The 27,244-nt window shown below is 42.5% G+C and overlaps 1 protein-coding gene across 1 annotated transcript; it reads right to left on the bottom strand.

Moving 5' to 3' along the window:
* Positions 1–1,694: 1,694 nt before the first annotated feature.
* On the bottom strand, positions 1,695–26,923 carry RAB40B (RAB40B, member RAS oncogene family). The gene is made up of 6 exons (XM_055698803.1): positions 26,294–26,923; positions 6,992–7,052; positions 5,005–5,065; positions 4,108–4,185; positions 3,399–3,621; positions 1,695–2,975 (listed from the first exon to the last, which is right to left on the bottom strand). The coding sequence occupies exons 1-6, from the start codon at positions 26,433–26,435 to the stop codon at positions 2,704–2,706; spliced, it is 837 nt and encodes a 278-aa protein (XP_055554778.1). The 5' UTR covers positions 26,436–26,923; the 3' UTR covers positions 1,695–2,703.
* Positions 26,924–27,244: the final 321 nt, after the last annotated feature.

Below are 27,244 nucleotides of genomic sequence, written 5' to 3' on the forward strand. Positions count from 1 at the left end.
GGGTGCGCGGGGGCAGGCACAGGGCCTCGCTGCGGGGAACGTGGGGCTGGGGCCTGCCCCGCAGCGCTCTCGGGGCTCCTGAGCACTCGGGCCCGTAGCTTCACCCCCGAGCCCCCTGCATGGGCCTGGCAGGACCCTGGGAGCCCCCCCCACACGGGGGTGCCCCCACCTCACGGGGGATCGCCCCGGACTCCCCCGAGGCCAGACCAGGGCTGCAGGGCCGGCCGGAGCCTCCACCCCCGCAGGGGTTCAGGGCAGTGTAGCCCCCGGGCCCCCTCCCAGGTCTGATGGACTATTTAGTAGAAAGCTCTCACTTAAAAGTATTAAAATAAACAAGTATTAGACTAGTACTAACGGAAGAAATACAGTTAGCATATGCTAAAATGGGGGGTGCCCTGACTTGACCAAGAAAACGCAAACCACAAAACCCAAACGCAAACCCTACCACCCCCAGGAAACCCCCAAGCACTTCAAAACTGGGAAGTTTTCAAGACCCCAGACCCTGAGCAACCTGAGCAGAGTTCAATAGTGAATTTACTTTAAGCAAGGTGATGGACCCTGTGGGCTGCTGAGGTCCAGCCTCAATTCGTTCATAGCTGAAAGCCCACGCTGTGTGCTCACACCAGCGCCAGCTATTCCGTATCTTTCACATGCATTCACTTTTCTATACTTGCTCTGTGCCTTCCACGTCAATGGCTTGATGTACTTCAGATTTGTCCGCTGTTTGCGACTTACTACAGCTTTTCAGTTCACAATGGCTCGCACAGTCCTGCAGCGACCTGCAGTGACCACTTGGTACTGCACTTATTCTTTGTGCACTCATCTATATTAAAAAACGATCAGACTGCAGCTTTAGAAGGTTTTGTCTCCTCAGCCAGTCATGAGACTTGAATACATGAATTAACAAGCAAGGAGTGCTGCTCTAGCCTCTCCTTCGTACCTTGTCTTCGTGTGGCTGGCAGGAGGAATAAAGAATCTGACCTTGAGGACACACACGTCCATGCTAACGCTCCCTCCAGCTAGGCGTACGTACTGCATATCAGATACGGAGCCAAACTAATGGCCGGGTGGCTGGCGAGGCCAGGACTGTAATTTGGAACGAAGTTAAAGCAGGACGGCAATGCGCAGAAAGAGAACCCGTCACCCTGTGCCCAGCCACCAGTGAAACCACCAGACCGCTCCCCAGGCACGGATGTCTCCCGCTCAGGTTTAACCTCTTGTAGCTGTAAGGCTGCCAGGTCCATTTTCAGCTGCGAAGATGGAATTTCTACAGCCGACCAGCATCATCCCTCGGGCTGCAGCATCGCCCCGCAGCGCACTGGGCACAGACCAGCCTGCTCACCGCCCAGGCAGCGATCCCATGGGAATTCTGCCACCGCACCCGGTTTTGCCATTTACTCCTGCGCTAGGACAAGACTTGCTTTGGCTGCACTTTTCTTTAAGTAGTGATGCATCGGTTGGTCCCTGTCCTGGCATCACTTTGGCATCTTACACTGATCCAGAAGGAGTGTTACAGGCATGTAACTTGATGGCAACTCACAACAGTGAAGATGCCCAGAAGAAACTGGAATGATGCTACACCATCACCTCAAAGGACCGTTATTACTCAGGAGAACAAGTCACGCAATTCCTTCACAAATGGAAGGCTTTACATGTATTATTCTTCCGTATTCCAGTTAACAAGACTGAAGACAGATGTATCAAAAGCATTACATGATGCTTTTAGGATGACTTCACATTCCTGGTGTCTAGTTCAGGTATATTGTTCTTTAAATTCTTCTAAAGGAAGATAAAGACAACCTTCCCCAGTTAAAAACCAGCATAATAGGGTTTCTTTTTTCAGACACATTTATTTATTATTTTTTAAATAGTATTCTTTCCTTATAAAGCAGCTCATCAAGTCACGTTGCTTTTACCAGAAGGTCTTTGGCATTTTCCTCCTAGAACTTTCTTGTAGAGTGGTATAAAATGTAATTATTTATATATATATATATTTTTACAGAAAAATAAGTATTTAAATCACAAATTAATTCCCCAAAGTATTAAATAACATACCAAAACTTTATCAAATCTATTACATACACTAACGGGACAAAACCTTGTTGTGTATGTGCATTATAATTATATAGACATTTTTAGCTTAGTTAAGTTAGTGCTTCAAAAGTTACCAAGGAAGCTTTACAAAAAAAATCCAAATGCACAATTGCAGTAATTGTCACGCGATTTGTAGAATTTAACAATGTATACAATACATTGTGTATAAAAAACTCTGCCTGAATATGCAAACCAATGACACTTTTATATTTTCTAACAGTTTGCAAAGACAGGATTTTATACAATTACACAGTAAGTCACTTTCCAGATTTCATGGAATTAAGAACTGAATGTGATGATAATTATCCCCTGTATGAAAACACAGCTACTTGTAAAAACAATGGCATCATGCACATCAGAAACTAAAATGCAGTATGAAAATCCGACAGCAACATGTCACATTCTTTCAGTTGCACCAAACATGTCATTCATTCCAAAGCAGCATTACTGTAGTGAGCAAACTCTAAAATAAGACTTACTTTCCTTATTTTTGTCTATGTACTGTTATAGATACATACACAGAGCACGCTCATCCTTTAAACAAGGAGCCTTCGTGTTCCACGCTTCACAGGAGGGGATTCCATTCAGGTTCCTCTTCCCATAGAGAGCTTAAGAAATTTTACAGCTGTTTCTGGTACAGTTTTTTGGTGGGCTCTGTGGTGGACGGATAATTTTAGCTTTCTTTAAGCTGTTCCTTTTATTGATGTTGCTGGATGTGAGGGAGTACGAGCGTCCATGCATCATCCTGGCATTAAGGCCATTTGCCATGGAGAAAGATTTGAGGTGGCTTCTTAAGGCAACAGGGAGAGGGAGCTTGTCCACAAGGTGCACAGGGGTACAGGAAACTATGGCACGGCAACAAAGGTCCTGCAGACTCAGTACTTAAAAACAGACATAAAACTTGCATTATAATAGCATGCTTTTGTCAGCCACATGGTACTAACGCACCCTGCAGCACTCTGCATGCACTCTGTACTTCCAGGATGAATTCTCATTTCTCCTCCCACAGCCTTTCCCACATATGCATTATTCCAAAATATCTCCTGCTTCAGTTTCCTATTTATATCTTAATACTTAGATGACAGAGGACGTAAGTTCTAGGAAAGATATGTTATTCCCTACAAAAGCAGAACAGGTTATGCCTGCAGATAGATATTTTCTGTTTAGAAAACAAACCGTACAGGATGCCTGATTCTTCTTTTCTGATGTTTTTGCATCAGTGTTAAAGTTTCTGAAAATTGTTTTATATTAATGAACCATAAACCTAAGAGTAAATTTTCACATTTTCAGTGTACATCACTTACCCTTGTTCGGCCTCCAGAGCCTGTCCATTCCATGTCTCATCAATACTATTCTTGCTAGCTCAGTAAAGGACTCTGTAATATTGAAATTACAAAGTGGACTGACTTCAAAAAAAGTCATGCCCAGCCTCTCAGCATAGGCTTGTGCTTGTTCAGTAGACACTTGGCGCTTGAAGGCTAAGTGAAGGCGATTTCCAACGAGGATTTTTGGTACACCAGGAGCATGCTGAGCAAAAATAAGCAATTAAAAAAAAATCAATAGTTTGGCTGCTATTTTCCCCTTCCCTCAATTAAAACAAACAAAAGCTTTTTCAAGATTTAAAGACTAAATGGGAGATTGGACCAGGTGATCTCTAGAGGTCCCTTTCAGCCTACATTATTCTATAATCCTCTGATCTATAAACATCCCTTCCTCTGAAAAGACAGGCTTGCACAGATGATGTGGCAGATCTGTAGCAAGAGTGGGACTAAAATATGAAATCTTTGCCCTCCATATGCTTTCCATCAACACCTTTAAAAAAATCAAGACACTTCAGCTGATACGTTTCCAAATTTTAGAATTATAAACATAGAAAGAAAATTATAAACCTGCCATCTTGGGTAACTCTGTAGTAAGCACTGCATGCAAATGCCAGTACAAACAGTAGAAAATATCATACGCACTAGTCTTAGTCATCTGTTAGACTAGTGAGACTCTGGGGCCATACCTTACCTCATCTATTTCTTTTATCCATCGATCGATTCCATCAAATGACCATCGATTTGTAATATCATACACTAGTATTACTCCCTATATTAAAAAAATAAAAATTTTAAGTTTAACAGAGGCATAACGCAGAGAATACTATCTATAAATTCTTCAATTCTGAAATAATCCTGTAAGATGCCGAGCGACTTCTCAATGGAGCAGAACCCAGCATCCTGTGAAACCAAGCCCCGTCCCTCTGTGTAGATTACAGATCTGCCGAGGGGCAGAAACCCTGACTTAGTTTTAGGGTCTAATATATCAGTAAATATTTCTTTCTGTAGTGGACAAGTTTGGTTGATCATACACACATGGCAAGTCATAGCAAATAAATATTTTTGGTCACATTTGGTAGCTTGAAGATTCAATATTCTGTGCAATTCTGGAACATTACAGCTGCATCAGAACCATTACATGTCAGGAATTACAGCAATACTTGAAGACACACTGAAACTCACTATAGCTTCAGACTTTAAGTGTCATTACATTTCATCACATTTTGGAGTATGTTTGTATTTTTCACATTACTCTTTTGACAGTTTTACGTTATCAATTTCTCTTACTTGGCACGCATTTTGAAAAGAGTAGTATTAGCATAGCTTTCACGAGGTAACCGACAAGAAGGCATAAGAATATGTATCACTGTATTTTACTCTGACTCAGCTTTGGTCTCATGGATTTCCCCTCCCCAAAAGAAAATCCTGTCTCTTGTTATTTCCAGTGTTGCACATTATCTTCAGACTAGCGCTGAATCTGCATGCAGTCTACAAATGAGCTACAGAAGCCATCACGATGGTTTGCTAACTCTGCTTTCATTCATCCAGCAACCATTATTTATCACTGAGAAAGCTGTACTTTGCTTACCTGAGCACCTCTTGAATAAGACCGAAATATAGTGCAGAATCTCCCTTGTCCTGATGTATCCCTAAATGAAATAAATTATATATTTTTTTAAAAGGAGTAGGTGGACGCCTATGTTAAGAGTTCAGCTAGATTAACTCATCTGTACCAATCTGTATCAGCTCTTCTGCCATTAGTCATACAGTAGCAGTCACTAATGCACCAGAGCTCTTCTCCCTCAGCAGTTTTTCCCCACTGGCATTCTGCCCTCTCCTATACATTGCTCAGATTTCTCAGGATAACAGGACAAGGGCTTCAGACTTCACTCTTGTGATTGCCCTTGGAAAACAAAGGCTATTACTCAAGTGTATGTATGTCACTAAGCTTTGCATTTAATTCAGCTTGAAGAAAGATTCTGTTTTCACAGCAAAATAGAAGTGGGAGGAAACAATAGCTATCACCAAGGAAACTAACGGAAAAACAGTAAATTCTTGATTGCAGCTGAAACAGTTCATCATGAGTCTAGTATGGTGAAGGCATCCCTACAGAGCCATAGACAGCACGGATTTTTAGAAAAGCATGCACACACAAAAAAATATTAAAAAACCATCAAAAATCTTCACTGCATAAAGCATTTGGAAACAAAATAAAATTTATAGTGAAGAACATGATAGGAAGCAGAATTCCATAAAGACTTTTTAAAGGTAGATTTACAGATCTTCAAATGCAAGGCACACATTTCCGTCTATAGAAACATTTCCAATCTTGTTTTAGTAAGTGCAAAGAACATCCTTGGCTTTCACCAAAAAAATGAACACACCTCCTTCCTGGCTGCTTCTCAGATAAGTTTTATGTGGTATTTTTGCTAAGCCATATAAAGTGGAAGACCCAAGAAGAAGAAAGTAGGTGAACAAAAATACCAGGTAATGAAGATACCATGTAGCAGAGTACTATTATCCATCATTGCATTTAACATTTGAAACATTATTTTGAAAATCATAAAGGCAAAAACAACCAGTGAAGAATAAATTAAAAATAACTTAGCTTTACCACACAGGCATTTAACTCCAGTAATTAAAAAAGTTCCAAACAAAAATCAACACCAGAATTAATTTTCAAGACAGAAGTGGCACAGGACTGTCTCCTTCTAGGAAGAAAAGGTTATAATCGTAACAATTCATTTTCACCTCCAATTCTCTACTCTATTTGAGCACTGCTTGTTCCTAGAATACCTCTCTGATTTATCCAGATTATGGTTCCCCAAAAATCACACTCAGTCTCCTCCTTCTGCACTGACCCTACTTCTCCCTATTTAATGCCGTGAGTTTAGGGAAAGAGGAAAACAATGTACTTAGGAGGCAGCAAGCTGCTGCATTTTTCAAGTTGTATCGCTTGCTGAGTATTTCTAAATGAACCAGAAGATGGCCATCTTCAGACAACCTTAACACAAAAGCATCCTGACAGCCACACGTCTGACCCTACAGGAAAAACATTTGTGTAAAATAATTTTTTTGTTCTTGACATGCTTTTATAAAGATCAAATCGCATCAGATTGTGAACCAATGAAATATGCGCAATAATGCCGGGTTTTTTTCTTCTTTTTAATAATACTGTGGTTATTTAATTGATCAATACTACTAATAAATTGAGCAAAGGGATGTTGTTATGCAATCACTGTATGCTTTCTAAGGTACCTTCATGGTTTTCATTACCAGTATATTCTGTAATCTTCGAAGGCACTTTGAATCTATCTTGAAGGACACTTGTATCTTTTGTGCCTTTCTTCTGCATTTGTTATGCACCTCTCATGTACAGAAACTGTAGGGTTCCCCATTTAACATGAAATAGATGCAAAAAGGAGGTCAACAGAAAGCATGACTTACTCAAAAAGCTAGCTCACCCTTCCTCAGTTGACTATTTCTGAAGCATAAGGGTGAACTCCTGCCCTGAAGAGTTGCATTCCTGTGTCTTTGAAATATAAATTATGATGAAAGTTGAGGCACACACTTACCAGAGCTGTAGCTTGATTCGTCGGCCATCCAGAAGAATCGTTGTAGTCTTGTAATCTATACCTGCAGGGAAGACAACCACGCAAATCTTAAGAGCAGCTTGCAGGTGTACAGTATACACACAGACAACTATAGATGTCAAAGAAGCTGACCATAAAAAAAGTATTTGTCATCAGTACTCTGTGAGGTACTTATGCGTAAGTACAACTTGTCCATATAAAGTTACAAAGACCTTTCATATTACTTAAGCTTGGTCCATTCAGAGCAGATGTCTCAGGCTCCCTTCAGGTTGATAAATGGGCAGTTTTATTCATTATCATGACAATATATACACTTGAAGAGTTTTATCTCTTCAACAATAGAAGGCAGAACTAGGTTTTACCTTTTCTTTCATACATATGGTGCAGACTAAATGCTGTTCTCTTCCACTATTCCCTGGCTTTACTGCCTCTATCATTTCTTCCTTCCTTATCCTCTCTATCCTATCCTCCTCATCAACTTATCAACTCAAAGACAGCTCTTGTATCAGGTGTGTGTGTCCCCCTCTTATATAAAAGCAGCAGATGGTGCTGTAAAATGCAGTAATAAGCATGTTAAGCTTTTAGCTCCTTGCAGAAATGTGAACTGAGGCATCTTCTGCCTTCGGTTCAGGCTCTTACCCGTACCTTTGCAGAAACACACAAACCCCACTGTATTACCACCAGTTTGGGGAGACTGATCTTCATTTCTTAGCCAAAGTGTCCCACTTGTCCAGCAGTATTAAGAAACAGTCAAATCTACAAACCACTAGTTAAATTTCAAAAAAAAAAAAAAGAAAAAAAAGAAAAAAAACCCAAACCCATAGACAAAGTCTTGAAACACTGAACAGACCAGGACATTGAAACTGTTTGTGCACTGAAAGAACAAGTTTCATCATTTCAGAAATTCCTGAAAACATAAAACATGCAGAACAAACCCTGCATAACACTGCGTAACTCATTCCAGCATCCTGTGCTACTGCTGATATTTCCCGCAGGGTGAAATACCTCCACTAGTTTATCTAAAGTTAACAAGAGACACAGGCCATGTTTAGCAAACACTGACACCTCCCACACAGTGAATGGACATCCATCATTCTGTTAAAAGACATACCAAACACGGAAAATTAGCATTGCATAGCTAGAGGATACACAGCTGAATAAACCTGGCACCGTGCTTTGCATCACAGACCATAAACTACTGCAAGTCGCTCATGTTTAGCCACATGCATAATACAAAATATTAATTTTTTTTATATGGCAGGCATAAGTCAAGTCTGAAAAATATGCTATTACCAGCTGCTGTTTAAGAAAGCACCTTATGGGTTCCTCAAAAGATTTTTGAAGAGGTGGATTCAGAAACTTCTTTATTCTTCAGCTGTTGTACAGGAGAAGCAGCTGATAACACAACCTGAACATCTCTGCAATTAGCATTTGCCATTGATTAAGAATCAAAACAAAAGCCTTTTGCCATGAATCATCAGGAACAGCATGAAACCATGAGACCAACAGATGTGGATTATGCTGTTGCAGAAATCAAATGTCCTTCCAGAACATTATTCACTCATTTAGCAAGACAGAATAGCTTTGTTTGGACATGCAACTAAAATGTATCTCTGTACAAGATGGGGAAGAAAAAGTCTGCTAAATCAAAAAAAATCACCTTTGAAGTAAAGCAGAAAAATCTCCCAGTGCTTAATATTGTCACAAGGATTTTTTTAAATAAACATTATTTTCATAAAGCTACAAATTGAAATCAAAGAACCTGAAACAAGTCACTATCCTTACTGAAGGGTTTGGATTGCTTAAATCTAATAGAAGTGTAATAGATTTTGTTCTTCTCAAAGACAAAATTAACTGACAGAAAATGGAAAGAAATATCATTGAACCCAGGAACATAGTAAGATTCCCAAATAAACAGCATTCAGCTGTTTGGTAAGGACCGCAGTGAACATGAAGCCATCCTCTCTGCATCGATGCTTCGCAGCCGTTACCACACTGTCACTTCTGCTCCGCTACCCACCGTGCGGTCACGTCCACACTGACTCTTTTACGGCTTCCCATGAATTTCTGTTTCTCTTGAAGCCTATTAAAACTTTCTGGGGTTTGCGATGGGTCTCCTTAGGGCACAATCCTTCAGTCATTCAAATTGCTCATTTTATGTTCCACCACAGGCAACATTATTTACAGCAAAGATCTTTTCAGTTTAATAACTGAGGTTCGGTGATCTCCAGTGTGTCTAGCAGCCAGCCATTTAGCTTTGCAGCAGCGAAAAAAACACTGACTCACTTGAATGACATTTGAAGCAATGGACTACAGACCAACCATGGGTCATATCTTTCTAATACAACAGAATAAAATCCAGGTTTATCTCTCAAATTTTTTCATAGGAATTGGACGTTAGCCTAATATTTTAATGGTTTGGTGCTTGTTCTGCATTTGCTTCAGATCTGTTATAACTTACTGAAGTTGAAAGACACGGGAGAAATAAAAACGGGGGAAAAAAACCCAAGAACATTTAAGATTAGATTCTTCAGAGCTATGCCCTACCAATTCAGCACAGAAAGATTTTATTCAGCAGCACATTAAGTCTTCGAAATGCTCTTAAAACCAACCCTTTTTATACCTGAGAAAGCACGGAATACAAGACTTTGAACCTTGTGCTCTGTTACATTTTAGCTCATGAGCACTACAAGAACTGCTTTCATTGTTTTTATTTATTCCTCTTGATGTGTCCTTTCTTTAGAGTTTAAGGCATGTTGCTCCTTGTAGATAAGTGATGTCAGATTAACAGCTTTCAGATTCAATTAGAACAGTATCTAACTACTTCAAAATAATAATAATAAATAATAAAAAAACAATCCAACTCCCTGCCTCCATGGGCTGATCGCCTTTCACAGATTCAATGTTAAACACCTTCTCCAGCAATCATTTGCTCCATCAGTTTGTACAGATTAACCGTTCAGTGCTAGTTATCTCAGCCACACGCTAACGTCTCCTTCCCACTGTCTGTTTCTATGCCAATAACTGTCTACAAATAAATACGTACATAGTCAGTGGGACTCTGGGCCTGTATTTAACAAAGTCCACTGAAAATATCCTTCAGGTTCAAAGGCTGTTAACTGAATTTGAAAACGCAGTTTTAGGTTTCAGAGTCCTTGAAACCATTTTCTTATAGGCATGATGAGAGTTCAATGGTCCCATCACTTCCCACTTTAAGTTTCCTCAGCTACCTACCTTTCTATATGCACATTAAAATTAAGGTCTAACGTTTCTCTTCAGAAAATATTTTTAACTGTTTCAAGCATATTTGACGAGTGACACAACTTCCAACTCCATCCACTTATTGTTCACAGCAATGGACCCACAGTATCCTTTCGATTCAAAATTCAACTAAACTTTAAAAGCTAAGCCCCATGTTTTCAACATCATGCTGCAAAGATATAAACCTTTTGCAATAAAACTGGACTGTATCTTTTGATATATGTGAGCACGAAGGTCAGGTTGCGCGACGGTCATATTTGCCTTCTGCTTGCCAATTCAGAATAATCATAATCACCACTTTCAAAATTCCACTCTTTTCCACCACATTTAATTACTGCAATAAAAGCCATCTGTTTGAAGCACACAGCTTGCCTATTCAGATTGAAATAGAGACACTAAAATTTTAGATCTAGACTGTATTCTTCATCTCAATTAATCAAGCCATAAACCACAATTACAAAATTTTGCAGATAATTCACTCATGTCAATGGTATGATGGTTTCCCAAATTTTAAAAATAAGCTATTTGTAACAGAAAGCTCAGCTTTATGTTTAGCTTTTTCTATGGTCACAGATAAGCCAATATCACAGCCTATCCTTCAGTACACCTGTTTTCCTTTAGATGTTTAATGGAATAAAATTTAGAAGAAATCTAGCCTTAAAAAAATGGAAGTGCTCCTTAACAACTACACAGAAGCTCTTCATAGTCACAAAATTTTTAGGGGGGCAAGTTAAAATCTGAAGATCTCAGGGCACTTCTAGTTGGCTCTGCTCCTGACTGTTGTCCTTAGAACCAAAGCTAATGGTACGGGAGTAAGAAGTTTGACACAACTTTACGGTACGCCTCCAATGCTAATCCGAAACCAAAATTTAATTAACAAACTCCAAAACCTAGGAGCCCCAAAACATGAGTCAGTCAGGCTGCTGATTTACAGAAGCAGTAACTGGGTAAGTTGCTGTTCATCCTCTTAACATCAGCCTTAGTAAGTAAACAAGCCGGTACTTCATATAATCATACAGTCATTTAGGTTGGAAAGGACCTTTAAGATTGTCAAGGTCAATCATTAACCCAGCACTGCCAAGGCCACCACTAAACCACATCCCTCAGCACCACATCTACACGGCTTTTAAACGCCTCCAGGGATGGTGACCCCACCACCTCCCTGGGCAGCCTGTCCCAGTGCCTGGCCACCCTTCCAGTGAAGTTTTTCCTACTATCCAGTCTAAACCTGCCCTGGCACAACCTGAGGCCGTTCCCTCTCGTCCTGTCGCTTGTTACCTGGGAGAAGAGGCCAACCCCCCCCCCGCACCCCCCTCTCAGGCACCTGCAGAGAGCGATCAGGGCCCCCCTGAGCCCCCTCCTCTCCAGGCTGAGCCCCCCCAGCTCCCCCCTGAGCCCCCCCTCAGCCTGGTGCCCCAGCCCCTTCCCCAGCCCCCTGCCCGTCCCTGGACACGCTCCAGCCCCTCTGCGTCCCCCTGGCAGTGGGGGGCCAGAGCTGAGCCCAGGGCTCGGGGGGCGGCTGCACCGGTGCCCAGCGCAGGGGGATGGGCACTGCCCCGGTCCTGCTGGCCACGCTGTTTCAGATGCCAGCCAGGGGCTGCTGGCCTCCTTGGCCACCTGGGCACACAGATGGCTCATGCCCAGCCGGCTGTGAACCAGCACCCCCAGGCCCTTTCCCACTGGGCAGCTTCCCAGCTGGGAGCAGGCTGGAGCAGGTTTGCATGGAAGGTTTTGGTAGCAGGGGGCTACAGGGGGGGCTTCTGTGAGAAGCTGCCAGAAGCCTCCCCCGTGCCCGGCGGAGCCCAGGCCAGGTGGCTCCAAGAGGGACCGGCCACTGGCCACGGCCGAGCCCAGCAGCCACGGGGGCAGCGCCTCGGGGTAACGGGTTTGAGAAGGGGAGAAAAATCTGCGCAACAAACTGCAGCGGGAGAGAGGAGTGAGAAGGTGTGAGCAGCAGCCCTGCAGACACCCGGGGCAGGGCAGGGGGCTCCAGGCGCCGGAGCGAGACTCCCCGGCAGCCCGTGGGCAGCCCCTGGGCAGCCCCTGGGGAGGTGGGCAGAGGCAGCGGGTGATGGGCTGACCGCAGCCCCATCCCCATCCCCTGCACCGCACAGCGGGAGGAGGGAGAGAAATCGGGAGTGAGGTTGAGCCCAGGAAGAAAAGAGGAGTCAGAGGAAGGTGTTAAGTTTTGGTTTTATTTCTCATTATCCTACTCTGATTTGCTTAATTTATCACCAGTTTCCCCCGGTTGAGTCTGTTCTGCCCGTAACAGTAACTGCTAAGCACGACCCACGAGCCTGTTGTTATAACATTTTCTCTCCCCTGCCCGGCTGAGGAGGGCAGTGACAAAGCCGCTTTGGTGGGCACCTGGCCTCCAGCCAGGGTCAGCCCCCCACATAAATTCACACCCTCCCCAAAAAGAGCAGGCAAACAACTTGTTAAGTACGTGGGTTTTAAAATCATGACTTAGCTTGCAGTATTTCTGCTCAGAGGGCTAAATAAAAACTAAACATTCAAGGCAGATGACAGTTTGGGAAGAAGAGACAACCATTTGACATCAGCTAATTATTACTTTTTAACCAAAACTAGTGAACTATCCATTTCCATTAAGAGGAAAAGAAATAAAGAGCCTGAGATCACATTTTATTTTCCTCTGTCCTAACATCTACTTGCCAACAATAGAATAGCCTCTTTACAATCAAGGTCTTGTAAAAGAAATTTCTAAGAAGAACGAGAACTGTTCCCACCCCCCAGGTGAGGAAGAAGCAGGAACTATGTACTTCAGTTCATCATTTCCTTTCTTCCACTCCAAAAGAAAAGGATATCGGAGGCATACGGTAAGCTTGTTAACTCAAATATTTACTATAAGTTGCAGCTAACATCCTCAGATGAAAGCTGCTATATATAAACATGTTACTGTTTATAAATAGTAGCACTGCAGGAAAAGGGAATGTTATTAGCATTACTGACAAAAAGAAGTTCTTCCTTTATTTCAGCACATTTTATTAATAAATTTGAAATAAACTGGGAAGAGATTAATAACAAGATTGCTGGGACTGACTGAGGTCTTTCTTTTTTTTTCCCCTTGACCCCTTTTTCCACAGATGTGAAAGGATCAAGCGAAACAAGGAACCCGGGGCGATCAGTGATCACAGAACACCTCTGCTGCCTTGCAGATCTATATTCTCCTGCATGTAGATCCAACTGCTCATGCACAACACTGCAAGTCAAGCTTCTGACAAGAAAACTCACATTAAAAGACAAGATCCCCCAAACTACAGACAGCTCGGAAGATGGATTGAGATACGATTGTTACTGACTGGTAGCAATTGTTAGCCAAAGGTTTTTTTAATAGTTATTTAAAGCCAATAACATCCGATAACGATTTAAGAGTGCATGTGGATCACTCAGTTCCCTACGCTGGGAAAGGAACACACTCTTGACATAAGACAACAAACATTAGCTTTACGATTTCCCTGATTGTCTCTCCAAATTATTTGAAACAGAACTCAACATTAAAAAGAATGTAACATCAAGAAGTTCCCAGTTTATAGTCATTGTTACAAAACAGCAACAGGACTCTAAACCAGCTCTTCTCTACTTAAGATTCGCGTTTTTAAGAATTTCCCTCAACTTTTAGTCCATTTAACATCAAAGTAAAGATAACCATAACCTAGCATCAGTGAATTTCATTTAGAAATTTACTTCTATTATAAGTACAGAGGAAAAAAAAATATATATTCTTCTGTGATACCATCTTCTCAGTGCTGCTGTTCATCAACTCCTGTAAGAGCTGCGTTGCAATAAGAGCTCCTTTGCATACGTCGGGCATTGTTAAGAAGCATTGTATCTTCCTAAAAAACTCAGTCACATAATTTTCAAAGAGCATCAGCTCTCAAGGGCAGCCTCCCATGCACCATCTCCCCTCTACACTCCTTGTGATTAAATAAAGTTTCAACCATGATTCATTCTTTCCGCTTCTCTGGGATACACAGGTATCCCAAGCAACAGCTACGATGTGGTGCTCGGCACACCCACAGAAAGCACAGTGAAGGGAAGCTTGACCGGGCTAAAACAACTGACCCCCAAAAAGTGGAATTAAGTTTTATATAACAGTTGATTGTCCAATATTTTCAGTGCTTGTGGGTATCTTCACAATAATTCTTTATCATAAAGCTTAACGGTGGGTGTCAAATGACCCTGGTGCATGAGGAAAAGACCAGAAGGCAGGTGACGTATTGTTTACAATTCTACAAACAAAGAAAATAATGGGACACAGCCACGCAGCACTTGCCCCTACTGCTATCTTAAACACTAGGTTTGAAATATGGCCAGAACCTGGAAGGGAGAATAACTTCAAACCTACCACAAAATATTAAAAGCAGATGCAATATTTCACATTTTACAGTATTTTCCAAAAGAGAACAATGACCTTTTATGTCATGACACTTCATTAGCAGTAAACCAGTTCAAAAATACTTGGCATGAGAAGAACCCTAAGAACATCCAGCCACTGTTATTCTGAACTACAGGCCTAAGAGCTCATTAAGAACAGTTGCAAGCCTCTCCAAAACTTCCCTAGGCTTTAAATCAAGCCTCAAATAAATTATTCTAAAGAATTAAACCACCACTTTTGGTTAAGCATATCAATATTTCTTAACAACTAGAAATATCAGAATATTCCTATATAAGCATATTCCTGTATATTATGAAATTGTAATACTTGTAATAGCCAGATATAACCAAGGCTTATAAAAACCAGTCCAAAAAGCCTACTCCAGGATGCCATCAATACTCCCAGAAGTCACAGCAGTATTTGTCACCAAGAGTAGTAAAAGAGAAAACCCCAGAAATGCAGGTATTTTTTGCACTGCTTGTTAAAAGAGGGAAAAAAGATTACCTGAAAAATAATTCTTTGAGCTGAACGAGTAATGGATTCTGTCATTATGATGAAAGGAAGATCAAAGTGGGAATTCACAAGTAGCTCTAAGTACAATAATTTTGATTTAAAGATGCCAGAAAGCAAAATTCATATAATTATGGAAAAATTACTGTGGCTTAAAAGCTATCATCCAGAAAACATACAGCCATTGTTCCCAAAGCACAGACACTTGAGGAGGAAGAGCTTTCAAACTAACCTCCAAACCAAGGAACAGAAGACCCAACCGCACTTTCCTAACTTTGGAATTCCAAGTGAAACACATACTGCAGTAAAATCGGCTTCATAGATAACGTTACCATTAACGCTAGGAACTCTCAAGCCATGAGGTATCCTCAGGACTTACACTTCCATCAGGACAAAGAAGGAAATTAAGTCTGGCCTTGGATTATGCTTCCTCTTCTCCCCTCTCCTCCACCACAGCTATTCCAGCAGAGAAGTTGCTGAAGTTGTAACTGTACTGCTTTTCCAGGACAAAAAAAATAACACAAAATGCTAGCAAACAATCTTTGTTAGGATTTAAAGGAGAAAGACAGACTATGTTACTGATACAAAGCTCTTGTTCCATTTATTTGGTTTCAGCTCTCCAAGAAACTAAAATAAACTGATTTCAAGTGAATAGGATCAAAGGAAATTTCAGGTTGAAACAGTCTCAGTAGGTCATCTAGATCAACCTCCTGCTCAAAACAGGATCAGAGATGAGGTCCGGAGACTGCATAATCTCGCTTGGGCAACCTCTTCCACAGCTTGACCATCTTCACAGTAAAAAAGTTTTTCCTCTTACCCATTCTGAACCTCTCCTGCCGCAGCTCACACCAGCTGCCTCTTACCCTCCCACCACGTACACAGCCCCACTCACCCTGTCCTCCTGACGGCCTCCTCATGGGTACTGGGAGGCTGCTCTTAGGTTACTCACCCAAAGGTCTCTGTTCACCAGAGAGGTGACTCACTAGTCTGCGGCCAAACTTCATTTAAGTTGTCAGAACTGCAGACTTTTCTTCACTTAAAAACTATGTAATTACTTTTCATGTAGTCTTCTGCACTGGACTAGCCTGTCTCGCAGATGTTGAAGACAAATACAGTGTAGCTTGGTAAGTGAGTCTGCCTATAAAACTACAGTTCTCAAACAGTACTGGATTAAAGGAGACAAAACCTAGAGTTTATATGGAAAAAAGATATTATACCACATGTATCCTTGGACTCCAGAATCTTCTCGCTTTCGAATCCTACATAATTCTAAAAGGAACTGTGCTTCTTGTCCGAACTGAAAGGGAAACAAATTTAAAGGTTTAGAGGCTATGAGGTTGTTTATAAGTCCATTTACCATGCTTCTCTTTGATAAAGTATGTGATCAAGTTAAACCACAATCTACTAATTCAGAAGTGGTTTGAAAAGTCAAGGTTGTGCTTTACACAAACTTCACTCAGCGTATTTACTGAAGCAAGCACACAGAGAGATTAGAAGAACAGAGTCCTGACTGACCGAGAGCATGCACTGTGTGTAGGGGTTGCTAAAACAATTAGAAAAGAAATATATGTATCCAGATAGCCATGGTGAAAACTGTGCACCACAAGACTCGGTATACTGACTCAATCATTCCACCGAACGCATCAGCTACATGAGCCCCTTTCCCTCAGTGTGATCTTAAGAGAGTATGGAAAAGGCTGCCAGACCCACTGGGTCTCCTCTGGGTTTTCCAGCTGGCAGTTTCATATTTCATGCACTTAAATATCCTGTTTTACGGCACCGCATAAAGTCAGCTTGCAAACAAAGCGTAAGGGCACAGGAGATACATTAACGCATCGTTGCCTCCAAAATTTTGAGAGGATTTATTATTTTGACTGGAAACCTAAATACCTAAAATACCCTGAAAAACTAAAGTACCCCTACCCCCCTTCTTCCTTCTTTTAATTAAATCCTTTCTTTTAAAATAGTTTGTTTCATCCAAACATCTCTAATGGCTCATTCTCTACAAAACCAAGCAAATTAAACATGCAATCCTCAGACACACTTATGACCACTCCCTTCAATACATTCTTTCGGAGTACAAAAGCATTCTCTCCTATTATTTATCAGCTTTGCTGACGCCATATGACAAGAGAAGGTATGTGGGTAAGGTGAGGGTAGTGCTCTGCAGGAAGCCATAGCCCAGAGGACAAGCGAGAGTAATGGCAGGAGCTTAACAGCACGTTCCCAACTGCCAGGATGTGCTCAACATACCCAATACAAAACCTCGGGCAAAATAAAGACGTAACACCTGAATCATCAGCCTGGAACACACCCTACAGTAAATAAACAGTGGTTATTAAATACAAGTGATTGGACTGCATATGAAAGTGTGAAAGATCAGCTGCAATCCATCTAGTGCAGATGTGTCCCCCTTGGACTGCACCTCACTTTTGAGCATCACATGTTCACTCTCCTCTACATTTACATCTGCACACGTGGCACTTCAACTAGCCATATATTAAGAATAAATGCAGCTTTTTAATAAATAGGTTTTCTTCCTCTGATCCAAGAATGAGAGTACTTTCACAAACCATTTCTCCAAAGTTTTGTGTACCCAAGTACACTTAAAGAATATGCACCATTTTAACAAACACAATTAAAACAGGCATTTATGGCATTGAGAGTTTGTGTTATATGAACATGAAGCTGGGACCCAAAAATAATTTACTGGGGGAAACTAAATAGTTTGATTTTGCAGCAGTGAACGTCTTTCTTTAAAGCTGCATCTTTTGGAGGGCTCATAGCAGCCCAGAGGCGTGTCTACACTAATCGGTATTGAATGTTTCAAAGGAGGTCACTAAATCACACTTACGCTAGCATAAGAAAAAATAAATAAGCAAAATGGTTTCTTTATGGCTTCTTCCTAATTTATATATAAAGTTGCAACTATAATTTTTAATAATAATTAAAAAAGAGCACATAGATTACCCATTTTCATAAATGAAGCAGCTGCAAAGAAGTCTACATCTCCAAATACTGGATTGGGGAGGCTGACAGGCGCATGAGGGAAGTGGACCTCAGAAAGCAGTCAGGTTTGCATGTTCCTAAGTAGAATCTCTCTTACCATTTTTAACAGAGTGCTAGGTTAAATGAGCCCAAGACGATGCTTATGTTCTTAACTTAGAAGTCAGGTACTTTTTAAAACACATGGAAATCTCCATTCCAGAAATTCTCATCATAGTTACTCCACCTCTGCCTATTAAACCACCAGTTACTACTTTGAAATCCAACACTGCACAAATAAATTTAATGTCTAAGATAACTCCAGAGTAACAGCCTTGGCTCTTCTAGCTTCCTCGTGCTCACCAGCTATCGCTTAATCACCTCCATCCTCTGATACCACGTGCCGATTTCACACAGAGCTTTCACACCAGCACCCTTCAACGGCAAATCCCACGCACAAAGTAAAATAGCAGAGCTGTTATATTGGCTTTCAGCTTAGCACAAGAGTACATCTCATGAACAATAGCTTTCCCTGCTTTTGACAACAAACAGGATTCCAAAATATTTAGTCTTCACTGTTTATATGCCTACAAAACAGTAAAACATTACTGACGTCACAGAAATGTTTTTGTATGCACGTAAGGGTATTTTCACCACTAGGTCCTACCTGCCCTTCCACCAGCTGGAGAAGAATGACTTTTCTGTCCTAGAGAGGATTCTCAGCTTGCCTTGAGTACAGTTCAGAGATTTGGTTCACCAGTCTGAACATTACAGGAACCCGACTATGTTCCACTTGGAGATTTATATCCTGTAGGGTTCCAAAAACCCATGCCTCCTGTGAGGAATCACCGATCAGATCCAGTGGGTCTCAGCAGAACACAGCACATGTATTCCTTTTACCAATATGCAGAGTAACAGCCTAATTAGCATATCAAACAAGGAAGTAATTATACCAAAAGCAGGTATTTACTACGTTAAAAGCCTTAAGGCAGCTGTTCTTCAGCATACTTTGTCACTTGGCACCACTCGTTATTGATGATACTTTCTCTCTTATCCCACCCAGCTGGAAGAGGATACTCTCTTATGTCTTTATAGTGTTTTGTGGCACCTAAGCAAGGTTCATTTCTGGACCTTTAAATCCCCTCCATTCCTGGGCAGAAATGGCATCCTAACCTCGTAGTAATTAGCTTTCCAATTTTCCACAGATTTGCATGACAATTTTGATACATGAGCAGCTGTCATGAACACCAATATTTTTGCGGGCACTAATCTACAATCAATACTGACAGATGATTTTATCTTACCTTTCTGAAAGACTGGACGCAAAATACACCCTGTATGTTGATAAATCAGTGTTTGACCTGTAACAGCTTTGCTTACAAACTTGCCGCTCTGCATGGAGTATGTGACTACTTACCTTGCCCAGTTCATACTTTTATATTACAACACTTCAAGACATAAAAGAAAGGAACAATTATTTGTACAGATGTGTTCCACTATATCAACAGATTTGTATGTGGATAAAAAAAGCACCGCAACCTCAAACCAAACATGTTTGTTGTATTACATTTGAGATGATCCTTAAATAAAACCAACATGACAAACACTAGCCCATGTAAAGTATTTTGTGCAAATATTGCATTAATTTCTTATTTTCAGTCTTATATTAAATGAAATCCAGAAGAGCTGAATAAAATGAGATACAAACATTTAAAGTTAGCCAATTTCTATTCTTATTCCCTTTTTCCATTCTTGTTTAGCTCCCAGAACAAAAACAAGATTACTGCAATATGTAAATGTAATTTAACCAACATATTGGGTGAAACTTAATCCTGGCACAGGCAACCACAGTTTTGGTTAGGCTGAAGGAGCATAAAAGGACTCAAACACCTTGAAGTCTGACCACCTTTCAAAACAGCCTGGACTTCGTCTTTCATGTTGCACACCTGTCTGGGAGCCTCACGGTGATTTTGTTTTTACGTTTTCCCACTCCTTCGTATCTATGAAAAAGCCAGGAGGAACACCAGTAGCCCAAGGGAAACGGAGACAGGCAGCACATCAAGCGGCTGAACAAGATGCACAGACAGAGGGAAGCACACGATCCTGTAGCCTCTCTGGCCGCAACAGTCTCAGGCATTACTTGTAGCAGTAAGAGAGAGCAGATTCAGACAAGTGTGTGCAGGTTGGTTTGAGGCAGGGAAAAAACATTCATGTGAAGTTAAGATTTCAAGGCTTCTTCACTCTGAAATTGTACACTAACAAGCCTGACAAAAATGTGTTTTCTTTGTTCAGTCTTTTGTTGTTGTTGAATAGGCCTTGCTAGGAAACTTAAAGGCCAGTTACTAGAAAAGAACAAGGCACACAAATACCTGGTTTGAATATGTGCATGTGCACACAGTTATTATTTTTTTCCCCTCCGATATGGTTGGGCGACAAGAGTGCTAGGAACAGAAATCATTCAAGCCTACTGGACTGAGTGGGTTTCAAGCCCTCACTGTAGAATGAGCTAGCTTTGGACCCTCACAAAATTGTAAGACAGTAATGCTTTTTGTCCATGAGATGGATACCAGTTGCAATATTAAACCAAAGAAATACTATTCATTTATTAAACTAAAGCAAAACGGCCAAGTAGAAGAAAGTGTGCAATAAAGCAAAACTAATTTTATGAACGGTTTGAAGAAACATGAAAAACCTTACATTGCCAAGCAGGCTTAGGATTTCTATTGCTCCATTAAATCAAGCAAGGTGAGCACTCATTGCTTCAACAGATGTGGGGGTTCAGCCAACAAACACAAAACCCAGCACTGCCCGATTGACCTGACCATCACAGAAAATGCTACAGTATCCTTTACCACGTTGTTTATGAAAAAAGAGGTAAAATAACATGGTAGCATACTTGAGTGACACCTATCAGGGAAGAAAACACAATCTACTGGTCTCACAAGGTGGGCAATTCTCAGCATGACAAAGTTAGCACGAGACACCAACATCAAGATTTGGGGATGGGGGAAAGGCACATGAGGGGAAGCAAAGAACAAAGCCAATCTGAATTAGATTTTTGGGGATTTTTGTTTGGTTGGGGTTCTGTGTTTTTATCTCCCATCCTGTAAAGGAACCAAACCAAACAAACCCAAACAAAAATATCTGTCATAAGTAAGGCAAGAAGAAAGGGAATCGGGTCAAACCAGGATCCACATTTTCAGCTAAAATACGCCTCTCACAATTAACTGCCTATGGAGAAGAATTGCTGCTCCACAGTGCTGTCACCTGGAAGAGATAAAATGCGGTTATAGGTGGTGGAAAAGGGGGAAATAATTTCCATTTTTCTCTTTCAAACACAGCGAAAGGGCAAGAGCAAGTACAAAGTTAGTAGCAATTACTGTTTGCTGAACTTTCTTCACATGCAGTGGATGATATAATCCAAAACTAATGTTGTCTTTCAGCAGCAAACACGACGCTTGTAAGGTAACGCATTAAAGGGGCAGTCATAACCAACATATTTAGAGTAGGATCTATTACTGCTTTACAGACTCATCCCGAAATAGGTTAGATGCCCTATTTGAAGCAACTATTTCTTTCCGCCCATGCCACAGAAGCCAACAGTAATGAGATAAGACACTAGATGTCTTCTAGGCACTTAAATTTTAGCATACAAAATCAAACCTCACCTGCTTTTCCTTGTACAAGAACGCAGTTTAAATCCTTTTAAACTGAGATCACGGGCATGCAACTGGATGTTAACAAAATTCATGCCTATTCAAACTTTTAGGAAAAGTTATTTCATGACAGCTAAAAGTGATCAAATTTTGTCCCTTGTGCTGTGAGATAAAGTCTGGTCAGCCTATTTATAGGCAAGCACAATTACCCTCAAAAGGTGTTTATTCACTCAGACACCGGTGCTCAGCAACTTTAAATAACTCTTTTGCTGGAGAAATCCTAATGAAACGGACTGAAGACTGTCCCTAAACGCTGGTGCTATGTGCAAAGAAATACAGAAATTTAATGATGTTGCTGTAAGTTTCTACTGCGATCTTCAGATCATGTTGTGTTTAGGAAAACGTAATGGCTTCCAAATCAGCCACTGATAAGCAACCCATCCTATTGTTTATCATGCTGGTAGGAAAACAAAACAACATTATTTCCCCTTCCTTTCAGCCAAGTAACAGTATTATGAAGACAGAACAGACACTTAACATCAGACTTTTGTGGTAAGACTTTTACCTCCATTAGTTCTGCATTTGGTCTGGTTGGGGATGCGGGGAGGAAACCACAGTCGGCTCACAAAACGAAGTCTTTCAATTTCTCACATTAACAATGTTTCCTTTTATTTCCTTATTTTAGTTAGGGTCTATTCCCTTCTCTTTACAGGGAAGAATGGCTTTGATCTGTGTATTATCAGGAAGAGCCACCATGGACTGTAAGTTTGACTGCTGGGACGTGAGCAGCCGATGACTATCCCAGTCTAAACACTCCCTATATGTAAGGGTAACCCAGCTCCCCCCATACGGTCTGTTTGAGGCTGGGCATCCAGCCTGCAGGGCTGTGTTCTAACAACTCAGCGATCGAGACGACCACTTACCAACACCTTCAACTGTTACACATCAGCATCTTTTCAAACATTCGGGTAGGACAACCAATACCCCTGTGAAGTTCTCAGTCTAAGGACAGACAGAATTTCTGGGAAGACAAACGATTGTGATATGAACTTAAGGGGATATGAAAAGGTTGCTAGGTGAGAAAGGATGAGAGAGAATTAATCATTTTAAACCCGATGCTCCTGTAAGAAAAGGAGCAGGAGTATACAGGTTTGAACAATCATTCCTTTCAGTCTCCACGTCAAGCAATCCCACTGCAAGAATATCTTAGCATGAAAGCAAAACCAGAACACAGCTGAATAAAAATCTTATTAGTGCAAAACATCAAAATATTTATCTACCTAGTGACAGGACATCTAAGGTATTATGTTCTAGTCTAGAAGCCATTATTTCCTCTAAATTTATTCTGATGAAAAATTAACCATGCTTAAAAGCAAAGTTTCTGCAGCTCTCTAAAATAATTTTTGTGCAGTTGTTCTTACCAGGTTAGAGATCAAGCGTGTCCAATCTACCGTAATTTCAGTTTTGAGCAAGATGTGGGAGAACTATAAAGGCAGGTTACCCAGACAACTAACCTTACCACTTACCTGCCCACCTCCAGGATAACTGCTTTCTAAATTACCTCTATGAATCATGCTCACCAATGCATCTTCCATGGCAGTCCTTACTTTGCAACGTTAATAAAGCTTCTTCCCTTCTTCTTTCTAAACCAGAGCACTTTGGTCATTAAGAAAAATTCAGAGACTAAGAGATTGCACTCCTTAACAGCTGAGCTATATGCTGCTTGTGGACCAGCAGCAGCTTGCAAGGACTTGACTCATCACACGATGCTGGCTTCCCTTCCCATCTCCAGATTTCATGTCATTTTTGTGTACCGACAAAAACAACAGTAAGATGTATAACTGCCGTATTTTCCCGCGAATGAGAACAATGCCAGATTTATTTCTGAACAGTTAAGAAAGTGCCTGTGAAAAATTAATTTGTGGTTTATACAATTAAAGTTCGAGTCCATAGACTTGAGATGAGATATTTACAACTGCTCAAATTCCCATGCTTCATCATATTAAATAGATTGTTTTGTTCTCATTTTCAAGGCCCTTCAGTGCTCTTCCTCTCTCTCCTCTGTTACTCTTGGCTTTTAACACATCGTCTCTCTCCCCTTCCAATGTAGTCTCAAAGCTATTCCCTTTCATCAAGCTCCACAAGAAAGTTGTCATTTCAAAGCTTATACATGTTGCACATTTTGACAGAATCTTATCATACCACTAGACTTTCTCTTTCCAGTTCAGAGACCTAGCTGGCGTTCTGGAAGTGTTAGATCCTAGCCATTAACTAAGGTAAGGACTAGAAAACAGTGAAAAAGTCAGTGTTTATCGAGTTTTTAAATAAAGTTTAATCAATTAATTTTAAATTAGAAAATGAGTCATAATACCAACAGGATGTTTAGCTCTCTCTCCTTGCATCTCTATTTTCATAGTCCCTGAGCCTGCACGGATTCCTCACAGCTGCATCCTACGCAGCCACACTCCAATGATACAGGAAAGACTGAGGGGATACAGGCACAGAAGGGATATTGGATACAGATCACCAAAGAAACTGGGCAGCTCACGTGCAGTGTTCAGAAGTATTTCAAGCTTGATGCATTCAAGAACATGATAAATCAATGAGTGAAAAAAAATAATTAATGAACTTTCACAGTTAAAATCCTTCCTTGAGTCTAGACAGTATACGTGATTGTGTAAACACTCAGGTTCAGTATGTAGAAAAGCTCTTAATTATGACACTAGTTGCCTAAAATTAAAAATCAGGTTATATTCCTTCCACATTTTACTACCATGTCATCTGTTGTATCTGCCCTTCTCTCCTAACTCATATCCCTCTATTCAGACGTGCTCATCTTCTCAGGGCTAAGAACTTCTTTCAGTCTCTGTGACACAGTGACTTTTGCACAGTAGAGTTTGTGAGGTCCTGCATCACCATATTTGCCTAACCTTGTAAAGTTCAGATTGAAAAGACTACAATCCATGAAATAACACATACAAAGTCACAGCCCTGTACGTATACATTTTGAGGTTATTAGCAGCGATGAAGAATTTCCAAGATGCATGTTAAGTACCTGCAAAATAATCCAAAAAGAATATTTGTATTCTTTGGCTGTCAAGAAATCTCTTCACAGAGTTATGGTGTTAGCCACCCAATTTAAATATTTTTTTCAGAGCAAAACCACAGGCACCCATAAGGTTTACAAGCAAAAGTCTTGAAGGAAGACTGATGAGTTCAGGAGCTGGTCAAGCATCTCGCTCAGTTACACCAAGATACATTGGAGACTAAAGACTAAATATAAATTCTTACGCTCCTTCAGCATAAGAATTTGTAAACTAGACGGTGTGTACAGAGCAGACCAGGCACACTCTGCCTTTCCTTCAACCACCTGAAGAGCACGAAGAATAAACACACTGCAACACCCCAAGGAGTAATTTAGCAAAACTATTAAGCAAACATCTTAAAACGTACATTGATGCCTCCAAGGTACAGTCTGACTCATAAGCGATGGCACAGAGCTCTCCTCCCTTCCTCCAGCGCTTCGCTGTGAATCAGTACCAGGAACTCAACATAATAACAGATCCTAAGTCAATGTAAAGCCTTCCAGCGAGTTAGCTCGCCACAGACTGGCAGTATATTAAAGCAATGGGTAACTCGACAAGATAATTTGCTTTTTAATATGCCACATGACAGATTTGCATGAGGGGAGAAAAGATGATGTGGAACCAGAGTATGTTCTAGGCAAACAAGATTGCAGGAGTGGTAAGAGGGGAACAGGAGGGAAGGAAAATAGAAACCCCCTTTCCCCGAGCCATTCCTGGCTTCAAACCAGCCCGCAGCATTCCCAGCTCCCTGTTCCGCAGGCAGAACACACCTGGCATGGACCAGGCTCCTCAGCCTTGCCCTTTAAAAAGCTTAAGTGAAAGAACATACTACAAACATGAACCTTGATCTTAAAGGGCTACTCTTCTGATATTAAGAACACAACAGTGAAAAAAAGGGAGAAAAAAAACCCTCGTTTTCTGACCTTTCAATTAAAGCAGTTTCCCAGCAAACACCTTCGCTGTTTAACAAAGATCCTTGACTAGAAAAACATTTTTGTCGGTATTTCCCTCGACTCACTGATGACAACTCACTGCTGCGCTGGATGAATCCTACCCCTCGATCAACACCTTCCGCGCATTAAGACATTGCTCTTAAACTTGAGCTCCAGAAAGTTTAGCGCGTAAGATCACCCGCGGGGGATTTTTAAAGCCCGACAACAATTCCACCTCCTTTCTGAACACTACCTGCAGCAAAGCTCCGTCGGGCCTCCGCCGGCACCCCCTCCCCTCCGGCACCGCCGGGAGCCCCCCGCAGCAGCCCCAGCCCCCCGCACCGGGAGCCCCCCCAGCCCGGGCAGCGGGGCCGCAGCGCGCAGGGCCCGGCCCCCGCAGCCGGAGGGGAAGGGGAGCGGCGGGCAGAGGCGGCCCGGCTCCCGGGGGCGCGGCTTACCCAGGTTGTAGCCGTAGGGCGACTCGGTGGCCCCGTCCTGCAGGCTGGCCAGGATCTCCCCCTTGCCCACGTCGCTGTCCCCCACCAGCAGGAATTTCAGCAGGAAATCATAGGCTCTCACCGGGCTCCCCACGTGGCTCATCCTCCCCGTCGCTTCCCCCGGCCTCCCCGGCGGCTCAGCTCCCGGGGCCCATCCCGGGGCCCGCGGGGGCCAGCTGACGGCAGCGGGCGGCGGGGCGGGCGGGCAGCGGCATGCCCGGCGCTGCCGGGGGGGAGGCACGGGGCAGCGGCGCGGCCCCGTCACGGCAGCGGGGGCGGCGCCCGCCGCACCATCCCGCGCCCCGCCGGGGCGCTCTCGGGGAGGGGGCGAACGGCGGTATCAGCGGCGGGGCACGGCGGGGGCGCGCGTCCTGTCGCGACAGAAGGAAGGCGACCGTCTGCCTCCGACGGAGGGCCCAACCCTTTGACGCGGAGCGCTCAGCGCCACCCGGGAACGCGAAGGACCAGCGGGGCGGCCGCGGGGGCCCCGTCCCGCTCCCCCAGCCGCCGGCCCGGCCGCGGGCTGCCGGCTCCGGGCTGCCAGCTCCCCACCACCGCCGCCTCACGCCGCCGCTCAGCCTGCCCGCCGCCGCGGCGCTCTGACAGACACCCGGGCCCCGCCCCCCAGCCTCACCATTGGGCCGCTCGTTTCCGCCCCCGCCCTCCTCAGCATCCATTGGCGCGCCGATACGGTAGCCCCGCCCCCCTCCCTCCTATAAGGGCGCTGCAAGCCCCCTATTGGCGTACAACAAGCACTAGCCCCGCCTTCCTCGGCTGCCATTGAGGGAAGGCAAACTTGTACCGCCCCTTCCTCGTGCTCCCCGCGAGACACAGCGGCTCAGTTGCTAGGGCGGCTCTAAGGCTGCTATTGGCTCTTTCCCCCATCAATCGCACTCAGTCACCCCGCCCCGC

This window comes from Falco cherrug, chromosome 1 (genome assembly GCF_023634085.1).
Source record: "Falco cherrug isolate bFalChe1 chromosome 1, bFalChe1.pri, whole genome shotgun sequence".
Classification (NCBI taxonomy): Eukaryota; Metazoa; Chordata; class Aves; order Falconiformes; family Falconidae; genus Falco; species Falco cherrug.

Coding starts and splice junctions, on each gene's coding strand:
- RAB40B (XM_055698803.1), bottom strand. CDS start 26,435: ATGAGCCACGTGGGGAGCCCGGTGAGAGCCTATGATTTCCTGCTGAAA. Junction 5,066..6,991: donor CGAATCAAGCTACAGCTCTG/GTAAGTGTGTGC, acceptor TATTTCATTTAG/GGATACATCAGGACAAGGGA. Junction 2,976..3,398: donor GCTCTGGAGGCCGAACAAGG/GTAAGTGATGTA, acceptor TCTGTTTTTAAG/TACTGAGTCTGCAGGACCTT.